This window comes from Galleria mellonella, unplaced genomic scaffold (genome assembly GCF_026898425.1).
Source record: "Galleria mellonella isolate WM207_F2 unplaced genomic scaffold, CSIRO_AGI_GalMel_v1 utg223, whole genome shotgun sequence".
Classification (NCBI taxonomy): Eukaryota; Metazoa; Arthropoda; class Insecta; order Lepidoptera; family Pyralidae; genus Galleria; species Galleria mellonella.
In genome coordinates, this window is record NW_026442042.1 from 3,983,036 (window position 1) to 4,006,564 (window position 23,529).

Below are 23,529 nucleotides of genomic sequence, written 5' to 3' on the forward strand. Positions count from 1 at the left end.
GGAGGGATTTTTAATCATTCACTTGCGTCATATTTTAATTTTGGTATTCAAAATATTTTTTGGCAGTTGAGTAATGAATTTTAATATTGCAGTTATACGTACTGTTGAATACATTATTAATTTTTTTATGCAGCTTGGAATAACAAAAAAACTAGATATGAACGTTCAATAATATATAAAATGAAAATATTAAAATATTATTAATTCCAAGTAAAACCGTCATCATTCTTGTTTTGCTTCATTCTATTTATTTAGGTTCCGCTGAATGTCATTGTAATAATTAAATTACAATAAAAAATAAAACGTCGCTTGCGTCTTCTCATAAATATATATTGACTTATTATACATTGCTTGTATTTGTATGTATTTTTATAGCCTTTTAAAATTACAATATTTAAACCCTCTTTTGCAACAATGCTCATTGCATTCTCTATCATTTTATGATGATGTTTTAAAACAATATTATCTCTAATATTAAATAAAATTCATTTTCTTACAGGCCTCACTGCGACATCGAATGCCTTCACCATCGGAACAAGGTTAGTAAAAAAAGCAATATCATACCCATAGATATCGCAAAGCTATAAAAAATCAGTCTTAAAGAAAAAAAATCTCCCTCAAACTTAATTATTCATCACATCCCACGGCTTCGCTCGTAGACGCCAAAAGGCGACCAGTAAAAATATGTAGTAAAACGTACACGCACATTAATGAGGGCTATACAATATTTATACTGGAAGAACCCTAATTGCTGGGGTGGAGAGTGGAAAAAATGGGCAATTTCACGTAATGTAATATGTATATTTAAGGTAAAATTTCCTAAACCAAGCGGCGGAACTCTGTCGCGGCTATACTTATTACACGAAACCACTTCAAACGTCTTTCTGTGCTTTTTGTGATAAGCGAAGTGGCTCTACTTAAAGTTTTGTGGTGAGAAAATGTCATTTGTAACTCAAATCTGTTCGGTTTTACTAGTATATGTATTATTTTATAATATGAAATGTTTATGTATGTATATAAATGAGTTAATTAATCTCGAAATAATATTAAAGTCATGATACTTTTAAATGAAATATATATAATAATCTTTTTTTTATTTTCATATGAATTCTTTTATCAATAGTTGAGTTATTTAATACTAGCTTCAACTCGCGAGTTCGTCTGGGAAATTTTTACTGACCGGGATAAAAATAGCCTATATATTTCTCCATCTCATATAGTACATGTATACAAAATTTTATAGTGATTAGTTAAGCCATTAAGGCGCTATAAAGTAACAAATAAACTCGCTTTCATATTTATAATATTAGTAAATATGATACCGTTTTTAATTATGGGTACGAAAAATTAAAAAAATGATACCGTTTTTACTTATAGGTCTAAAAAACCATTATAAAGCCTAAGTAGAGAAACTTACTATACGCGTACACAGTAAGTAGTAAGGATTTTTATTTTTTCAATATGTTTAGGTGCTCAGCTCGCTCCCCTCGCCACAATTTCCTCTTGACGGAAACCCTCAATCTAATGATACGGCTGTGTTAAAAAACACAAGGAAATTTAATAACGCCAAGAGTCTACCGCGTGCCCGACAAAAACAAAGAAAATTTAATTTCGACGATTCCCACATACTCAATATCGCTAAGAAGTTATGCTCTTATTACGATGAAAATTAAAAACAAATACAATAATTTATTTATTATTATTTTTCCGTTAAATATTATGCATTTATAAAAAATATTTTTTTATATTTTCATTATATTATATTACTTTAATTTAGTTTTTTTTTATACACTTTTAAGTTTATACCCCAAATAGATACCTTATAAATAACCATATTAGCACAATTTACAATTTATTCAGAATTTCTAGGTAAAAAAATCAGATTTATGTAGATTGTTTTTACTGGATATATGTACTCCTTTCAAGTTCCATTGCACAGTGAAACTCCGAGCTCACTCGCTCTCTCTTATATAACTAAGAGTAAAACCATGTCTTCTAGATATGGTTTTATTCTTTTAGCCTTTACATTTATTTATTTATTAGTACATATATGTGTACATGGCGGACTTAATGCTAAAAGCATTTTCTCCCAGTCAACCATAGGGAAGTGTCAGAATTCTCGAATGCGATACTGTTAATTATTGATATACATAGATAATAAAATTACATATATAAACAAACATATATATATAAATAACATGCATAACATATTATCTAGTGTTTACTTTTACGAGTAATATGCATAATTTAAGTTAATTTACATAAAATATCTGTGGACTCAAATAATTATAAGATCGTAGTTAATGACTAATTTTATATTAATATTCTAAAATATTTAGGCGATAAAGTTTACGGCGTTTTTTTATTAAAAATATAATTTACTTATTTATATTTTATACATTGCCTACTTTAAAAACTGGTATGGCGCCTCGATTCATTTATCTAGTTACACGCCAGTTCTCGGTCAAGATAACTTAGAAAACAATCTGCATCTCGTAGTCTCAAAGAAAAAATATCTTAGTTTGATAACTATGGTATAGTATGATTGACTGGTACTGATAAATAAATAAATAAATTATCTGTATTATTCTCAATTATCTTGACTACTAAAGCTCGATTCACTACAATCTATTGAAATCGTCTTCAAATATGCTGTGCTCGTTTATTTAAATGGCATTTTTCTTATGATTTCATTATCATCCAATTAGATTATTTTTCTATTCTCAAAAACCCTATGTCGTTGGAATCGTCCAAAGCATTGACATGAACTTCAAGAATTTAGAATTTTAGTTTTAGATAGTTAAAGTAACATTCATAATATATTATGTTTAGTAGATACTAATATAGGGCCAGGAAAAGCCAACGGCACACTTCGTGAAAATCTGCATATCACGTTACGGGGACGGTTACCCTCCAGCAATTATTCGGGACAATGCTTAACACATTTCAAAGGTAAGCAAATTAGTTCCGCACTTAATGATCCGACAAAGAGCGTAAATCTTTTTAAAATGCGCGCCCGAAGTGTTTCCTCTTCCGTAGGGTAAACAGTACGTAAAAAATATATTTGCATAACCCGCCCCGCATATGTAAATGCCGGCCCGTGAACAAAAAGGCGGCAAAATTGTATCAAATTATTGCAACGACATGTAGGCTTTGTGGCAATTTATCAATGAGTTACTCTGAATTCCATTACTAGGAATTGTGTGTTCGAATAATAAAGCAACATAACCTAATTTTTACAACAAATATTCTAATGTATATTAAAGCGGGTTTCAAAATAAAGACGTTTATATATCGCGATAACTTTGCTGTACAATGTTCTGTATTACCAGACTTGCATTTCTAATCACCAATTTAGGATTTGAATGAACAAAACATCACGATTTTATACCACATTTTCATTTTTTAAATACAGTACAATGAACCTTATAAATAAAATTAAACAAAGTCGCCCTAAAAGGCAACAGTCATTGACAACCCCATCGTAGCCAATGACGTGTGGCCGATACAAAATGAAAATAAACACCGCCATCGGACACACATTCCCACGGTTTTCAATAAAAACAAACTGCGCAAATCGACCATGGAAGGTCCTCGAATTAAGCCGGGCAGCCATCAGTGCGCCCGCCGACCCGCACTCCCGCCTGAAAAATGTTATACACCACCTGTGGAGCCGGTGTAATCGTATGCGTTTATCTCTACGGGCAATATGCACTGGGCCCATGTCCTGTCGGTGCTCAGACACGAATATAGAAAATATTTGGTACCACTATTAATTGATTGGGTTTTGTGATGATCATATCTTTAAATAGTATAAAGATCAGGTAGTACATGTAATTGTAAGACTTTCAAAATACTTTATGCTTTTTTTTATAATTATTTAGGCAGTATTTAGGGAACAAGGTTATTCATATACTAAGGTATAAGTAGCTGCAAATAAAATTGTATTTATTGATATCACCGACAAACAAAAGTTGCAAAGGCTATAGTGTGCATCTCGTAATTTTCATGATTGAGTTTACAAATGGAAATTCATAGAAGATACCTAACATGATTTTAAATGTTCGAAACAAATGTAAATAGTGCTAGCTTAAAATTAACTAAATTGTAATAAAATTTTCACAGAATAAAGCATAAAAATTATGACTGAATTTTAAGCTACAGAATTATTACAGAATTGCTACAGAAGTCGAATTCTGAACGTCAATATAATTCTATTGCTAAACTCATATCCAGAAAACTCAATTCTCTACATCCGCGACATCACGTACTAGATTGAACATGCATCCATTCTATTCCACACCGATAGTCCGAATTTATGCGGTAGCCTGCGATCCACCAATTATCATTCACGCAATGACTGCTGTCCACTCGTTCCACGACCAACGGCCGCACCCAATCAATTAACACACCCATTGCATTCCATTCAATTGTACAAAATTTATTGATAGCACTTCTACATTTGTAACAAGTACATTTAGCTAAAAAGGTAGCATCTTCAATCATAATAAAAGATAATAATGTCCTTACTGCTACTGGCACATGCGCTTTTGGTTAATATGATGATAAGAAATATAAAACATGAGAAGGATCTTTTTATCTAGATCTTTATATATATATATATATATATATATATATATATATATATATATATATATATATATATATATATACATATCGCTCTCTAGTTGTATAGCAAAGCTTAGTGAAAATGAATAAAAAATTGTGATTGGGAGAAAGTGTAGAAAAAAATATTTAACATAATAGTAACCCTTAATTAAGTTTAGAACATAAAATGTTGTACAAGTAGATTTTGCCTTGCGACGAACAGTTTCGTACTCTGCGAAGAAAAATGGCAATTTTAATTGTCACAATTTAATTGCATTTCTATGGGGCCGACACATGGGACAAGTAAATCCTGTCGATTGCAAAAATAATTTTAAATTACATAAAAGTACAGGCAAATAAAAAATTTGGGTTTTACAATTGTTATTTATAAATACGTATACAGTAAAATGAACAGAGAGGTCATTTTTTCCCACGCTTATGACGTCCTAATAGTGTACAGTCCTTTATGAAGTCGAGCGGATACAATAACGATAAAGGTGAGCAGAAAATCCGGACAATAAAGCCCGGTAAAAAAGCTGAGGGAGGGCTAGTGCGGGGCAAATAGTTCGTGAAATTTCGAAGGGTCCCGAGCGTGGAGCGCGATGTACGGGACACTTTACGACGGTCCTTTCAGTAAACCTGGCCATTATGTTGGGTTAAAGGATCGTCCTACTCGAGTTATAAAGATGCCGAACGCTGGCTAAGATTTGTTGCCGGTTTATGGATGTAGAAGGGTTGTTGGATGCAGCGGAGGGTATTATGATCATGTCGAGTCGAGAGGTCGTACCGTTTCCAGAAGTCAACATTGCGAAAATGATGGAGGGCTCTTGAAGGGGCATGGTAATATTAGTATGGTTTTGAAAATTGCATTTCTTTATTTAAGCATAGACTATATTTTTGTAAACATGAAATGCGCATTGTTGACGATAATTTTATTTATAAAATTCTTGTCAACAGTGATTCAAGAATTCATAAAGAATAATAAAGTGTTTTTGAAATTGAAACGAATTATAAAGATAAAGATAAATGTATTTGCAAACATATGTATAGTAGGTACAAAGATATACTGATTATTCATTAAATTTGTATAGATCTAATATGTTTTGCATTAGCAATATTAATATTAACAATATTAATTAGCGTGCAAAATGTTCTTCCAAGGACAGTGGCAGTTTTAAGTACCTCACAAAATATACTCGTATTATAATTTTGTGCAAATTACATACAAACTAAATATTTTCAATATTACTGTTAGAAGAGGACAATATTAATAAAGTCATAAAATCAAATAAAATTATAAATTAGTAAATGTCAAAAGAAAACATATTATAATTTTTACTTAAAAATTCGTCAATATTGTAATAACATTTGTCGATCTTACTGATCGACTTTTTTCATTTTTTCCCTGAATAAGTTCGGGTTTAAATTTTTATATACATCTGAATATTCAGATTAAATATAGAAAAAATAATTATTTATATAATTAAAGAATTAAAGTGCCAGAGGGAGTCTTTGTACAAAAGTCGTCTGCTTGGGCACATCTATCCCATTCATGTTCCTGTTGTGAAGCAGTTGTATTTGCATGGCTGTGTTTTAATTTGAAGGGTAGTATATGGGAATGAAATTACAGAATACAGAAGCATAACACATTAGTCCTCATGAATAAAGGCTATCATGGGCGATACAGTACATTCTGTTATGTTCATGGTACTATTTATGTCTATAGGCAACAGCTGCCATTTTACATCAGATGGGCCGTGAGTTAGTTTGTCAATGTAAGTTGCGTAAAAAAATAAAGATATTTAAAAACAAATCATTCCATAAGGAAAGATGAGGTGAGATCCAACATTTTCCAAATTAACAACGATCTAGTACTCAGCAATACTCAAAAGGCGACACCAAATTCAAATGCTAAACTAACCACGCTAACAATTTTGTTTTAAAACAATAAAAACAACTTTAAATACAGGATATAAAGTTCAAAATATAACCAGAATTGGCTTCTCAGTGCTATATATTAAATTTGTATTCGGGTGAGACATCTAAGGCTAATTGTACGCGGCATTCGTGACCGTCCAGTTCAAATAGAAGCGAGGCAAAGGCGTTTACAGGTGTTTGCCGGAGGCCCTCACGTAAACAGCTAGTTTACAGTTCCTTCTGCTTGCTACCTTTGCTGTTACCTATTATATAAATGTACAAGGTTTCTGTACAGCTATATATTATCTCAAGATACTGAGAAACTGTACTCATATAGACATAGTTATAATTTAAGCTTTTGTTTCGTTAAAAAAAATATTTCAATCGTTACAAGGTTCAAAAAATATCAATCAGAACTAGTAAAGTTATAGCATACGTACATACAAAAATACAGACAAAGTGAGGATCTCCTCCTTTATGAAGTTATGAATATGGAATATGTATCTATCTCTCTCTCTCTCTCTCAAAATATAATTCTTAATTATTCGTTTATATTTCGCTAGTAATTTCGCTTAAAAATAAAATAACAAAGAAATTACTTTTGATAATTATAAGTATCAATGGAATAATTACAATAAATAATATAAAAAATAGTAACCAATAATGTACGAAGGAAGAAAGAGACAAAAGAGTTCACTGTTTTTTATATTTTAATTATTTTATATTTATTCAAAAGATTTCCACAGCAATAAGACCATCTTATTGTACGTATAGAACTGTATCGTTATATTTATTGTCTTACTTATTCCCTATATTACATAAAGCAAATAAAGTACATATACTCACTCATTCTTTTTTAATCATACAATTTTTATTTTATTAATACCTACAAGTCTCAATATTTTTCGTACACATAACAAATGTCTGCAAACTACACAATCTACCCTCGAAATGTAGTAGATATTTACACAAAAACACGAAACGTGGTCGTTTCGACTCAATTGCGGCTTGGGCGTGAGCCGGACGTCTCTCGGTCAATCCTTTTGACGCCGCGCGCCGTCCGCAACCTGCAGTGTGAACTAGCCCTTTGAGATCGCACCTACGACCGCAAACGCTTTGTATATACAGCTGTATGGGCGATAGATTTCAAAGCAAAACAAAATTGTTATTTATTTGAAGTGCAATGTAAATGTTTTTATTTAATTGAAAATCGAGTAGTTACTACTTTTTATATTTTATAAAATAAGTTTTTTTTTTAAATAGTCATTATTAAAGTAAATCCTATCCTTATATATCCTATTTCCTCCTCTCCTATTATAAAATCATTGTTTTTAAGAACGTTGAAATATGATCACATTGCAATAATCTATCAATTTTCAAAAGTAATAATAATAATAATAATAAATAAATAAATTTCTTTATACAAAAGTAGTTAGTTACATTACTTTCAAAAGTAATTGAACACGTAACAATGTTTCTGATTGTATATTTAAAAAATGCTCTCCTAACGAACTAAAATGCTAACCATAGATTACATTGCCTGTAAATCTGCCACTAAAAACTTTTTACCTACTGCATAATTTGTTTTGTAATTTTTAAATATATTTATACTATCAAAATTCTCAATAACAATAAGAATATTACTGTATGACTAAGTTCTTTACTAGAGAACTAAGAAGTTCTCTAGTAAAGAACTTTTTAAACATTCAGTTAAAACATTAAAAATTGTTTTTTTTTTTTAATTGATAGTTAATTGCTAAATTGCCACACTAGAGTAAGCTAAAGTTATAATCACTCTTAAGAATATTTGATTATTGAAATATTTAATAATAGAATCTTACTAATATACGAACACTTATTTATTACTCTCTAAATATAAATTCATACAAATCTGACGTTTAAACAAGATAAGTACATAAAAAGTCTTGTCATAGTCTTAAAACATTATGCGTTAATTCAGTACCACGTCAATGTTCTAAATTATCGCATGATAATGAACTTTTATGATAAAAGTTCATTATCACGTGATAATAATATATGCAAGTTAAGCCACAAATAAAACAAGTACTATAGTAAACTTGCACTATTAAATATAATAAAGTCTTACATTAAAATATATATTAAAATATTCATAGCATTGTTGACGTAACAAATCAATCCGTATAAAGAAAATTAGAAAGAAATTTTTATCATACTTTATGCAAGCAAAACCACGAGTTATAACTAGTGCTAAAACTAATATTAATAGTACAGTAAAGTAATATTAATACTACAGTAAAATAAATATATATTCGTAGCAGTGTTGTCGTACCGATCACGTAGCAGACGTAACAGCGTAGCAGTGGTTTTTGAGCTGATCTTGCCTCCTTGCATATTACATGAGACCAACTTTGACCAATGTATTCAATATTTCAGCGTGGGAAATCCGTAGAATAGCCGCTATTCTATTTCGAAGTTCGCCGCTTTGCTTATCCAGCTTTATATAAATCTATTGTTATTCTACCATTGCACAGAAAACTAATATAAATGTATATAAATTTAATATTCATCTACCATTATTCCGTTTTATAAAACATTTATAGTATCACAAATTATTAATATTAATTGTTAAATTAAGTAATTTATTTATTTAATAGCTTATAATAACTATACAAATGATTACAAATTAGCTAATCATTCAGGTACCTATATAAATAAGAAATCAAACACATCAATACGTACCGCTCGCCATCGACGGGGAATTCATCCTCACACGCTAGTACCTAAATAATCGCAAATAGTGCGGTTCTTGAGCTGTAGAATGAATGAGTGTCGAAGTTTTCCCTAAGGACTACAGTATGTTACTGTAGTCTCTAGGGAAAAGTCTTGATGTCCTTCAAAAAGGGTATATTAAGGTTTCTTCAGGGTCGGCAACGCGTACGTGACGCCTCTAGTATAGCAGCAAACGTTCATATGCTATAGTGACCGATCGACCATCAGACAGGCTATACTTGTTTGCCAACTTCTTAGTATAAAAAAACTCTGGCCCTCAAATTAGAATACTTAGACACAGGCCAATTTATAGAAATATACTTTTTGGATTGTCTTCCTGAAATATATCGAATTTTGATTTTCTTTACGACAATTCTTTAATAATAATTTTATTAATTAATTATATAAATAATTAATTTAACAAAGTTATATCTGTTTGATAATAACAGAAAACAATATTATCGTTATACGTCTCTTGAAACCCAATACTTACACTATATTTTCTGGACTAAGCAGAGTAATGGTGAAACCATTAAATTGTTCTACTAAAATATCTTCATTCCATACCAACTTGTTATTTGGACGCGTTATTTTTCAACCCAAATTTCTTTAAGAAAATATTCAGTTCCGCTGGCTGGCTGAGAAGATTCCCTTGTAGTAATATTAATGAATGTAATTTCGCTCTATAATTAAATAGAGTACATATTTGAACGCAAGCATTAAGTAAATGTTTGATAAATTGTATTGTACTTGATACCACATTGTGCAAAATGTATGTATTTATAACATATACATCGCAGATCGCACTCGAGACTTAATTTCGATTCATTCTGTAATACATAGTAAAATTAATCCATGCAGCAGTTCGACAATTGTCAGAGACACAGCTTTGAGATATTATTTCGTAGTTTTTCAATAAATTATATCAGGAAAGTAGAACTATTCCCCACATTGGACTAGATATTTTTAATTCTGCGGGATTTATTTTTTCGCGGTTCAATTCTGTAAATTAATCTATACCTTACTTATGTAAATATATTACCTTAATATAAGTAGCGTTAATGTATCACAGGAATACAATTAGACAAGATTTAAAAAAAAAATATATTTTTTTTTATATGAAAAAATATACATTGCAATTACTCTTTAGGCGTAAAAGCCAATAATACAAAATTCTAATATTGATAAAAACAGCACTTGGTAAATCAATATCCCATAACATATTCAGTTTTTACGAATCTCGCCAAAAGCCTTCAAACAAAATCTTAAGGTACGCTTACCTATAATAATATCTAACTATTGCTTTATGTTAATACTCGTACAAGCTCATGTATGCCATCTATCCGTGTTTGCGCACGACCGCATTCATTTTACGCCACAGACGTTACCATATTTTCCTTTTGTCTAGACGAAATCTTAACGAATATTTAAGTAGATTCTTGCTACTTTATTACTCTGCTAATACACATGTTCGTAAGATATTAGTAAAGTGCCCGAGAGATTCACCTTGTTAAAATTTCCATATTTATGAAACATAGCTACCTAAAGCTTTAGTTTTATAACTAAAGATGATTCATTATTATTTAATTATTATTGTTTACGGAATCTTATATAACTAATATAATACTAAAAATAAATTAATTAACTAGTATTGTTAGATATTTAAGAATAATAGGTATAAGAGATCTTAATAAAACCAGTAGAAATCTAAATAAATATTTTTACAAATTATACCTTCGTGTTTGTACCTATATTATTTGGTCGGCATCACTATTTGGTTCAAAAATTACTGTACCAAATAGAATAGAATTTTACACAGTTGAGTTCCTAAACATCTAACTTCAAATCTGGTACATTTATTGACTTAATACGCTATCTAGAAGTGGTTTCATTGGTTTTCCTATTTCTGAAATAAATAATGCATAAAAAAAACAATAACACGTACAAATAGCAAGGAAAAAGCTAATGAACTATACATTTTATTATGTAGCGTGCTTTTAATATCTCTAGTTGACATAATTTCTTTTTTACCATAATACATCTAATTAAATTTAAAATTTATTCCCAATTACCAAGGTATTTACGTTGTAGCAAGTCGAGTGCAGATACTAATACAAGAATAAAAAGACAAAGAAATATATATACTAACATATATATACCAACATATTTATATAGTAATGGCATTTCCATATAATAATAGATTATAATATTACAGTATACAGCTCAAGGTGTACCCTAATGTATTCTATGCCGGGTGGCCCTGACATAAAATGAGCCACCATTTCCTTTTCAATGGATGTCGTAAGAGGCGACTAAAGGAACTTAGTGGTCAAGGGATGGGCAGCAGCGTCCCTCTAAAAACGTCACCAAAAGCTAACTGCGGTTGCCGGTCCGCCTGCCAAATATGGCAATTACTGGCAAAACTCAAGAGGGAGGCCTATATTCAGCAGTAGACAGTTAAAGGCTGATATGATAATGATAATAGATATTACATTCATATCGTACCAACTTCATCATAATAATAATGTTCTAATGTCCTCAAAATACATATTCAATAAAATAATAAATGGATTTATTCCGATACGAGCAGCAGCACCTCTATAATTCTACATAACATTAAACATAACATTACATTAAACGAATAATGAAGTAACTACATCCAACGTGAATGCGATAAAAGTTCACTCAAGAACCGAATTCACGATAGCAACTGCGCATTATAGCGAAACAGATATTCGTATATTAGCAACAAATGTAAGTTTCGTGGGGCCGTATCTCTAAATTGCTCATGTAAGACAAAATTAACCCTAACCCACATTAACACAGATAAGTCGCCGAGCTCATTTGCGAGCCTTCCGGCTGCCGCTCGTTACATCTTGATATTCTTTACCCCTTCACCGATACCCACCACACGAGCAATAAATGGCGCGGAAGGAGCAAGGGCTGTCTATAAGTTTGTATAGCTGCATTCTCATTCCGAATATTCCAAAAAAAGTAATTACATTTCTAAGAGACTGTCTTGTTATCTTCAGCAGACACGAATTAAAAATCTCGATACATTAAATTCATTGTAATTGTACCGCAATATGGGTCACTTATACGTATGTAGTTTCCTAAATGGCAACCCTAAATGAGAGTTCGCTATCACGCAGCCCGATATCTTCCATCCGAATTAATTTCAGAACGTTCCTCCTCAGAAACGAACTAAGTTCGCGGACTTGTTATTTCTACGTGCAACCGAGCGGGAGTGCGCGAGTTCTAATCGCGAAGAGTCGCGAGATAAAATGGCGACCCGTAATTACCATAACGCGCCTTTCGAAGATATGTGGAGAATCTTAATGGTACGGTGGCTCCGTAAATAATGGGCTCTTATGGGAAAGTTGGTAAAGAGCACTGTTTCGTGTGTAATTTTAAGGGTTTCGTGCATCACGTGCTTTTTGAATAATGTGCTAAATACTGAATACATTCATTGTTGTAACGGCGTTTGTTTTAATATTACCTTGTATGCCGGATTCGCTCGGTTCGAGATGGATTTTTATTTTACACTGTTTTCATTACTTCAAATTCGTATACGTTTTATAGTTATCAGTCTCATAGATGCAAAAATTAAATTCTGGTAAAATTCAATAGATTTTATCGTACGTATTGTTGTTATACAAACTTGTATGTTGCAATATTATTTTTTTAATATAATTATCTTCTAATAAGTATCATCACATGTACATTTATACATCAAGTAAATACTCGAATCATGCTTATTGTTTTTATATAAATATATCACTAATTTTTTTTTTTACAAAAGCCGCACGCATGTTAATTGTAGCGGAAAGAAAGATAAATACTTTTAATGAACCAACCTATCTTAGAAAAATGTTATATATACAACAATAGTCTTTTTTATTTTTACATTTTTCTAGTATTCCAACTTCCACATTACTAAAATTTTATCTTTATTAAAATTTCTTTAATCGCAACTACAATAATGAACTACAATAGGTACCTCTTATACTCGGAACAGATAAAGGTGGTACGATACTTAATTATTTGCCACAAACGCACAAAGCGCGATGCCGCTATCAACCCCAGGAATCCAGGATGCAGCGGTGTCGCGCCGCGGTACAGATTACACTTGAATTATGAGCACTTCTGAATTGTGGACGCCCGCGGCGCCTAGCTTCTTTAACACTTGCGCCAATTAACAGTGCAGCGTTTGAATCTCTATCTCGTTATTGATTACGCCTTGCAGTGATATAAATATAAACGAGAGATAAACAATCCTACTCTTAAAGATTTATTACAATAAATACTGTAGTTATTTAAGATTTAGATATTGCATTAAAAGTGGCAATTGTAGCAAAAGTAAAAATATCCATCAGTAGATAAACATCTTATCACTTGTAAAACGTCCTGGTAGAGTTTTACTTATTGATGGTAAATCTATGTAGATGTTATTTACCGCAAACGTCCTTCACAATATTGTTCATATATTATAAGAACAATATATTTACTATGCCTATTATCAACTCTTCAGAATTGGTCGGAAATTTAAATTGATACACAAAGTTTTAGCCAGATTCAAACTCACAGTGACTAACGTCTTTTGAATCTTAGTAGCTGACCCTTGATACTTTCAAAGTCATGAATTAAACTATATCTATACTAACGTAACGTAATATTATAAATACAAAATTAAGTTTGATTGTCTGTTTATTACCTCTTGGTGCTTTAATAGCTCAACTAATCGTTGCATTGCATTTGGACTAAAGGACATAGGTCTTGAACACGCAAACAAAGTCGCAGGTATTAGTAGTAAAGGTAAAAAAATAGTTTTTAATTAAAGAACGAACAAGCAAACTGCTTCTTAGACATGTCCCGCAACATTTCAGTCATTGTAAATTAGCCACCAAAAACGGTCTCATTTTCCAGTCGAGCGCTGCGGTTAATATTGTCTCGCTCTGAAATATGCAGTCTTACCTGCAAGACTCGGATATACTGTAATTGCTGAATATACTACCTCGTTTAATCCACACTATACCTTCTGGAATGTTCGAGAATGCAGCCAAGATTTGCAAGCAGTCTGCGGCTGAGAGACTTGGCCTCGGGCCTAGCACCGGCTTAATAGGGAGCTTAACTTTAACACTCGATGTTTTGCGCGTGACTATAAGCTTTTGAATAACAAAATAACTGACTAGAGGAACATTAAAAACTCGTTTACTTTACCAAGCCCTTTTTAAAAGAGTTAAAGTTGTAACACCCTCGAAAACCTCCTTGAGAAGCGTGGCCCGTGCCGAACTCCAGTCACTGCAAACAGTCGTGAGGCTCCGTCGATGAAATTGCAAAAATGTAAAAGAGCTAATGTTTGCTCACCTTAAACCCCTTCCCGACCCCACGCCCGGCGTGACGAGCCGGATAAAAGGCTTTAATACACCCTCATCCCTTATTACGAAACTTGAAAAAGACAACAATATAGATCGAATGTGTCGCGGGCGCGGGCAATCATACGCGCATCAAAGGTGACGCGCCTGGGAGCTAACCAAGTGTGGAGGTGCCTTTATGTTGTATCGTTTTGTATGGAATATTGTGCTATATGGAAATGTTCCATCAAAGGGCTACGGGTTATGAGATCCGAAACAATGAGGATTGTGACAATCCCGTTTCCTTCATATGTGAGGAAATGGTATTTGAATGCTTAATGAGAAGTCCCAGTTTGTGTGCTACAAGTATGAATCGTTATATGTATATCTGATAATGCGGTGCGTTATTGACTTATATGAATTATGGGCTTTATTCTGTATATTTATTTGATATTATATTAGTAATCTGAATTAACATTGTTTTTAAATAATTTCGCAAAGAAAAAGGTTTTCAAAACGTTTTACTCGATTACCTCGATAATTCTTAGTCGATTTTAACGATAAGGTTTACTGCCACGTTAGTTTCATTTTAATTTCATGACAATAAATATGTGACGTGTTTCTTTGCGAAATAAAAATTTGTAGAGTAAAATATACTCATAGTCACGCGATTTCGTATTCTAATTAATAATTTTATTATTACGATTGAGATCTTTTTAGACTAGCAAAAAGTACTTATGCATAGATGTTATTTCGGATACCGAACCAAAATAATTTCCTAACAATTTAAGTAACGAATTTCTCTAAAGAATTTCGATAACGAACGTTCTTTTAATACCAAAAATAGGCGTAAACAAGTCTCTTCCACATCATATAAGCACAAAACACATCAAGCAGTCATTACCGCCCTCCAGAAAAATCCCGGCTCGGCTGCTTTGCAAGTCAAAACTCTTCGCCCGCGCACTCCCGTGCCCGCCTGTCGCCCTACCTTCGCACCAGTACGTAGTAGTAGGCGGCATATGTTACACTTCTCTTGTTATCTGCGCAGTACGTGATACAAGGTCGCTTATTCCCAACTTGTATAATAATAATAGGTTACGTCTTTTCTAATTTATTTAAATTTTACAAAAGAGAATTAGAATTATTTTAATTCAAATTTGCAATAAATTTCAAAGTATAACTAGTAAGTAGGTATAATTAAAAATTACATCAATTCTTGATACATTTGAAATTAGAACTGTTCCCATTTTTATTTATATTATCATTTATATTTATAATTTTTATTTTTCCGAGTGTTTAATAATAAGCATACTGCTTTCCCTATTTTTATACATTCCTAGCTCTTTTTAAACCTTTTCAGTACCTACCGTACCTGTCTATAATTACTGAACTTTTTTCCCTCCACCAAGTCGTATCTCACAGCAGACGATGGCTGCGTGTGACGCAGTACCCGCATGATTTATGTCTGCGTAAATGTCGGCACATCTAGCACAGGTGCGCTCAACTTAGAAATTAGCACACCTTTCACTTTTAAAATCCGTCACTTGGCTTACATTTGATTCATAAAGAATAATTTAATATTATTCTTTAATGTACATAATATCTTTTTTATTCGGATAAATAAAAAAAAATATTAATAATGTTATATTTATATATACAAACAACTGAATGGCTGATAGTCTATCAGATCGAAAATGTTAATTTGACTGTAGACAACATAAATATGACAGAACACTCTTTATTTTGCCATATGAATAATCTATTTATTGTATTTAAGAAAAAAAAATACGTGCAACTTGAGGTCTCTTAAGTATAATTTTAATTAAAAAATAATAGTCTTTAATACCAAATATTTTTATTTGTGTGTTATCCAATCTCTTTTCATTGATACGGAACCCTCAGTGTACGAATTCAACTAACATATAACAGGCAGAAAAACTTTCAGTTTACTTTATTTATATTTTTTGAAAAACCATAAGCGCATAAAAAACCGGCAACGCAAATGCGACTCCTCTAATGCTAGTAACCATTGATGATTACTTGCTACCAGATTAACCTCGTACTCATTAGCTTGTTCTTATAAAAAAAGCATCTCTCTGATTTGTAATATGAAGTAAAATCGATACCAAATCCTAAACGATTCGGCGACAAGACGCGATTTCCATTCTGCTACGCGTGTCTCCCATCCACACATCGTTAAGGCGACGTGTACGCCATTACGCGGAATTATTCGGGCGACAGGCCGCAACGTTGCCAACCTCAAATTGACATTCAATCAGTGTCGCAACATTGTTTCCCTATCAATCCTTATTGGGAGTTGGCACACGCGCCGCGCTCCGATATGCCGCCATCAAATTGCAATTTGTTTATGAAAATTTATTGTATTCGCCATTACCGGATTCTTTTCCTACGGGAGCGACCCCGCGGAACGAAATCACCTTATTCAATTCCCTTTTTGCATACATCACACACGGGTGTCTTAGGAGGGGAACGGGGTTTCTATCTGAACATGTGAACCGCGTTTGGGACGCGTGTTCGCTTCTTATTAGTCTGGATTGCGTAAAGGTTTTTCGTTGAATCGCCCTCCGGCTATGTCTACAACGTTGTCTCCACACCTTTCTATTTGGATACAAACGTTACATAAAATTGCTTTATTTTAGTCTAAAATATATAATACTTATTACGTAATATAATAAATACTACTTCGTCGTTGAAATATTATCTATTAAAAAAATAATAATTAATTTACAATATCCACATAAATTGTCTAACTAACTACGGTTGCCAATTAGCCTGCCAAGTATGGCAACTACTGCCAAAACTCCCCTTTTAGGAGAGGCCTATGTTCAGCAGTGGACAGTTAACGGCTGATGTGATCTAAATAAATATGTTTCGTCGTTACTTTATAAACAGATATAATTGCAATGAATTCCTAAAGAATTTTTTTTATATGACAGAATGGCAAACAAGCTGACGGCGATATATATATATATATATATATATATATATATATATATATATATATCATTTCTATGTAAATCGCTAAAAATAAAATTAAACAGCATTGCCAACCATATAAACTACGATTACGTTGAATTGCCTCAAATTAAGTATTTCCTGGAAGCAGTAAAATTGACTCTAAAATACATATCTGAAAATTATAACCAACTATATCAACATAATTATACTACATAATCATAATATATAATAAAAATAAACATGTTTGTTAAACTTTACCTCTAAAGATTAATTAATTTACTAGACATAAATAATGATTATTATTTTCTTATATAATTAAATTTGGGATTGCCATTGTGGTGAGAGGATTGGTCAGTCTGGATACTGTAGTACCATGTCCAACTGTTTCCAAGTGCGCCATGGGGATGCTCCTTTCTTGCACGCACGCTTTACCATCTAACTCAACGAACAGCAAAGTCGACCTGTATAATCACAGTTATCTCGGACAAATGAAAACCTAAATAAGAATTAACTATACTGTGAAAGTTTCTAAGTTCTGGTCCAAATATATTTAGATTTCCTATTGACTCGAAAGAAGAAAAAGGGGATTATAATAAAAAAAATACGCAATTAAAACCCTTGTATTTGATTCTTATCATTTTTATAAATTCCTCGAAAACTCAAATGAGTAATACAAGTTAAATCCGATAACAGACGATGAATCGCAAAAACAATCCCCATCCATGATTTATCAACGTGGAATTAGCATGTACTGGCATCGCGCAACGCGAGCGCTCCTCTATCGCTCGTAAGTGAAGCGCGCGATATGACACCGGTTCCCTTCTGTTTCGAGGATTTGGGAAAAGAATTGTCGCATATATCACGGTTAATAGGGTGAGGAGAGAGCACTACTTATGCCTAATGTGACATGGAAACATGCCACGCTCCGTACGCTCGAATACGTTTCCAGAACTGAATTTTCAATAGCAATAAATGTGTAAGCCAAGTATTTATGTTTCTTGTTTGTGAGGAATTGTAATTCAATATTCGACATTCATATTTTGTGAGCTTGCCTGTTACCAGCAACACTTATGACGATACTTTTATGCCTTCTACTACTGAATTTATATCTCTAGTATTTCAAAAATCAAGACATCATTTAACGCCATGTCTGAGGCATTCGGAAAAAATGAAGGCTGTCTAGAAACTCTTAATATCAGAGGGCGCCACCCTTGCACAAATCATGATCAAACGCCGCTCCTACTTCTTAGCTGAAAAAGGTAAATCAATAATAATCCAAGTGTCACGAGCAATCGTTGGATTATCTTTGATTGTCTACCACCTACCATATTAGTTCATATAATAATTTATTTTCTATATTAAATATAAAAATATATAATTAAATGCTATATATTTATTCTAGTCAACACCTAATATTTTATAGTATTTTTCAAGCACACACAACCATATTTAAATTACTGAGTTTCAATAACCGTTTAGACATCCCCCATGAATTTCTATTTTACCGCAACCATTTTCAGCTTTAAAAGTTCAGCTGCAGCGATACAAAAATGCAGCATTAACCCCTTTTCTTGTAACATAACAATAAACCGGTGACGCGGTCGTAAACACGATGGAATGACGCTCCGTAAAAAGCAACGATGTCGGTAAATATGGACAGGCGATGTCTTCAGACGGCTGAATTACGGTAAAAACTGTAAAGACGCTCTTACCGCAGCTAGGGAGACGTGTAAAGCTAATTTTTTATTGTTATTCCTTGTATCACTTAACAGATGTTAAAGTATTAAAATCATAAAGTCTCTGTGCTACAAGCACTGAAATTACTTAACTAATCAACAATATTTGAAAACACCGATAACTACATAATATTCTGTTAGTAACCCGCTGTTTTCCCTACGTAAATTTCCTATTTTAATATATGATCTATATATATGTATGTATATATATATATATATACCAATCCTTTCAAATCCATCCAATTGTTTTAGTATAACTTATAAACATCTAAAGGGGGAAAGGGATTGTTAATAATGGGGTGTAATGTCCCCATTGCTAGCAATATACCCTATCAGGTCGACCTCCACGCGGTTCCCTCTAGAAACCATTGTGATTAAGTCCTGCTGATTTCGTCACAATGAGCTAACTGACCTGCTTTCATCCTCACCTGTCATCCCTCACTGGTGCCCCGCCAGTGTATACCGATATTGCAGGCGGGGTTACATTCCATTTTCAACCATAATAAAAGAAAAATAAACATCCAAATATCTTTACAATTCAGTTTAGATACTTTATCTAGCAATATAGTATTTATATTGTTAGACAGATGCATTAAGTCTGCCTTTTGTACCAAACATCTTCATCAATAAAGAATAAATGAATCCTTTCTCTCAAACATCTATTAAATATTTTTAATAGATGTTTGAGATAAGTTTGAGAGAAAGGATTCATTTTTTCTTAAACAAATGTTTAAAATAATAATTATCACATTATGATTAAAAACCTACTTACTAAAACAACTACACACAATATTTGACCATTTACATAATGGATTCAATAATCTGAGATGAGTAAAGAAAAAATAAACATTGCAAATTTATCATCAATTATTCGGTTCAATAAAGCTTTATTTTTATACAAACATAGGAGTGTTAACACGATTACGTTGCATTATTATGCAAATCTCTTTTACATTATACCTACAAAGAACTATATAAATCTAATATTATATTATATAACAAAAAGAAAATTAAATTTACATAAACTTAAAAAGAAATATAGTATAACTATTTATAGCAATTTTATTCATTTTATTGTTTAGTGAGCGATTTATAACTGGAACAGCATACAAATCAACCGAAGATTATGCTAAATAAGAACTCAAACCGCATATGCGAGTTTATCAAGCGCCCCCCTAGAAAGCTGTTATATTTTCAACACATGATTATGTAAAAGTATTCCGAGATTTCCACACTCGAGGGAAAGAGAATGTGTCGTTAAGACGTGGCTGCCACCGATTTGCATCTTTACACTCTTTTCTGGGGTGTATTTTCTCACGATGAAACATTATTATATCACATTTCGCATTGTTTCACAAAATCTTCATACATCCCTTTGTCGTTAGGAAACATTTGTTAAATACAATTGCACTCATTTGTTTTGTGTTATTTTTTTCGATATTACATTTATGATAATAACCAACTTAAGATATTCTCTGTCTTCAATTCTGAAAAGCTAAGTACTTTTTTTATTATCCCACGTATCAGTTGTTTAAAACATGTTATAATATTTTACTTACATAATTTTAACTCACAAACTTTATTATAGTTGTATGCTTTTTAGAAAATGTTACACTTTATCTTTTATGAGTTGTTTTACACTGTAGTTTGTAACAACTTTTAAAACACAATTAAGTGTAACAATAAAATACAATAATGTGACTTTTTCACCCGCTGCAGTAAATTTTTTTCAACAGCTGTCTAGGTAATGATCAGCATAGTCGCAAATATAATAAAATGGCCGAATTTTCCAGGCCGCCAAACGACTTCCTCGTCAAGTTAATAACACAAAACAAATTACGAACAAAATCTCCGAGCAGCACCGAAACAATTAATCAAAACATTCGACCGAGAAAAAAATTAAGGAGCAATCCTTCCGCGCCAGTTAACTCCATTATTATTATTTAAATCTTCAAAATGAGTCGACAAAACTGCTCGATATAGATATAAGTCTGCAATAACCCATTTAGACGGATAAGAAAAAGGGATGGTCGTCATTAGCATATAATGACAGTAATTAAAACACACAAATAGAGCTATAAAGAAGGTTGGGCGTCGAAGGGTTGTCTTCATCACGCTGCCTGAATTTATACATGGCAAATATTTTGACTGCGGCTTAAACCAGCAGCTTGAAAATTAAGAAGAGCATTGTTTAATTTATTAATTAATGGACCCACTGTTGCGAAGCGATGATGAGGCGGTGTTCCGCAGTGGCACAGATTAGCTACCCTATGTCTGTACATGGAGATTCAGTTCAAATAATTGCTTCCCCGTGATAATAGAATTAAATCAAACCGTCACTATACAATTAATAATATGCATGATTGTATGCATATTTGAGAAGGTAAACTTTCAAGTGTAACTTTGGAGTTAAGATTCAGTGCGCAATACACATGTCATATTATCACATACTAAAAAAAAATATATTGTATCTCAAACAATTGTGGAACTTAATTTACCATATTAATTAGAATATTGGATATTTGTGGAAACTGGTGCCTGTGGTAGGTGATAAACCTGTATTATAGTTATAGTCACCAGGTTATGTTACATATATACATATAGATATACATAATAAAAATTATATAAATTAAAATTCATAGCCAAGCCGTTCTAAAATATTTCAATTCATCTTGCGTATTCCGCTCCGCCGCCTCGACAGACAATGGCTCGACTAATTACTAGATGTAAGGCTTTATTAACGCAATCGGGTGGTCATTAACATAAAAAAATAATATTTACTGGGCCCACTGTGCCGAGGACTCTTAATTTACAAATATTGCGGCATAACGTTTACTGCGCCACTCTCAACCCTTCGTCTTACAAATAATTGCAGTGGTGTTACGCCTTGAGGAATGGGATAAGCGTCACGATTAAAGCTCATCAGAGCTGTTATACTGGAGAAAATTTAGCATTGTAATAGCCGGTATTAGAATTTCCACCGAAAATGTTTTTCAAGCGCCTATATTTCAATTCTAGACATGTTCCGTCACAATGAGAACGTCTTAAATTGGCACCTCCCAAATTACCCATTGATATTTTAATCAAGGGCCATCCCTTCGCCGATCGCAACGTCAATATTAGCATATAAATGGCGAGTAAAATATGACATCAGCATTTTAATTTTTCGATATTACGGAGCGATTTACAAATTAGCGGGTAAGAAAAACTCTATGGAAACCTTAAGAGGGTCGACCTGCTCGCAGATGTTCTATTTAAATGTAAATTCAGCCCGACACGCCGACGACACGGATAAAAAAAATAATTTAGAATCAAAATATTTGACGGGCCCGCCATAATAATGCAAAATAATAATGATCAGGGCAAAGTAGGTACTTATACAAATTGGGAAAAGGAAAATCAAGATGCATAAAAATGTAAAAACTTATTTGCCATTCATTTCTTTTCGAATTTTTTTTATTAAATATATCATTGACGTAAAATTGAACATTAAAATACTAAATTCCTTTTTTATTAAATCTTTCCGTAAAATTATACGATACTAGCAATCAGCCCCGGCTTTGCACAAGTAGATAGATATTAATATATGGGCCTATAATGGTAGTGTAAAATAATGACAATGTATAGTGATAACTTATTATATGTGAAAGAATGTTTAATATCGGTTAAGTGATTTTTTTTTTAATTTATTCATTACAAACAAACAAATAAATGTTATAGCTTATTAGAGTAAAACAAAATTTAAAAATACTAAACCTCTTTATTTTTGCATCTAAATTGTCAAAACCATGATTCTACAGGAAGGAAAAATTAACGAAATTTGACAGCGGTATTTAATCAACAAACACTGACTGGGGGTGACAATTGCAAGCACCGGATGAAAAAAAAAAGAAAAGAATTCTTTCTTTTGAGAGCAAAAGGCAACAATGAAAGAATTGTGGAGAGCGGAAATGGAAGTGACAGATCACCGACAATGGTGGAAAGTCACACCTCTTGTTTACGGGGCAACGAGCACGACTCAGAATTAGCTATCATTTACTTAAGCACTTTATATAATTAAGTGGAATGGCCATTAGTGTCGCGAGGCGAGGGACGCCATGTTCTTTTCATGGTAGTAACTAATTGCGACTCTGTTGACTTGGCCGCGCTATACATTTTTGCTTTCGTAAGTATTGATAAGTAGT

General features: G+C 32.4%; 1 protein-coding gene across 3 annotated transcripts in view; it reads left to right on the forward strand.

Annotated features, from left to right (window-relative positions):
* LOC113517419 (myelin transcription factor 1) overlaps positions 1 to 23,529 on the forward strand; it is a 289,625-nt gene that overhangs the window by 165,114 nt on the left and 100,982 nt on the right. For all 3 annotated transcript variants that reach the window (XM_031912258.2, XM_031912259.2, XM_031912260.2), the window contains exon 3: positions 500 to 539. In XM_031912258.2, coding sequence (XP_031768118.2) covers positions 500 to 539 — 40 coding nt within the window. The remainder of the gene's footprint in view (positions 1 to 499; positions 540 to 23,529) is intronic.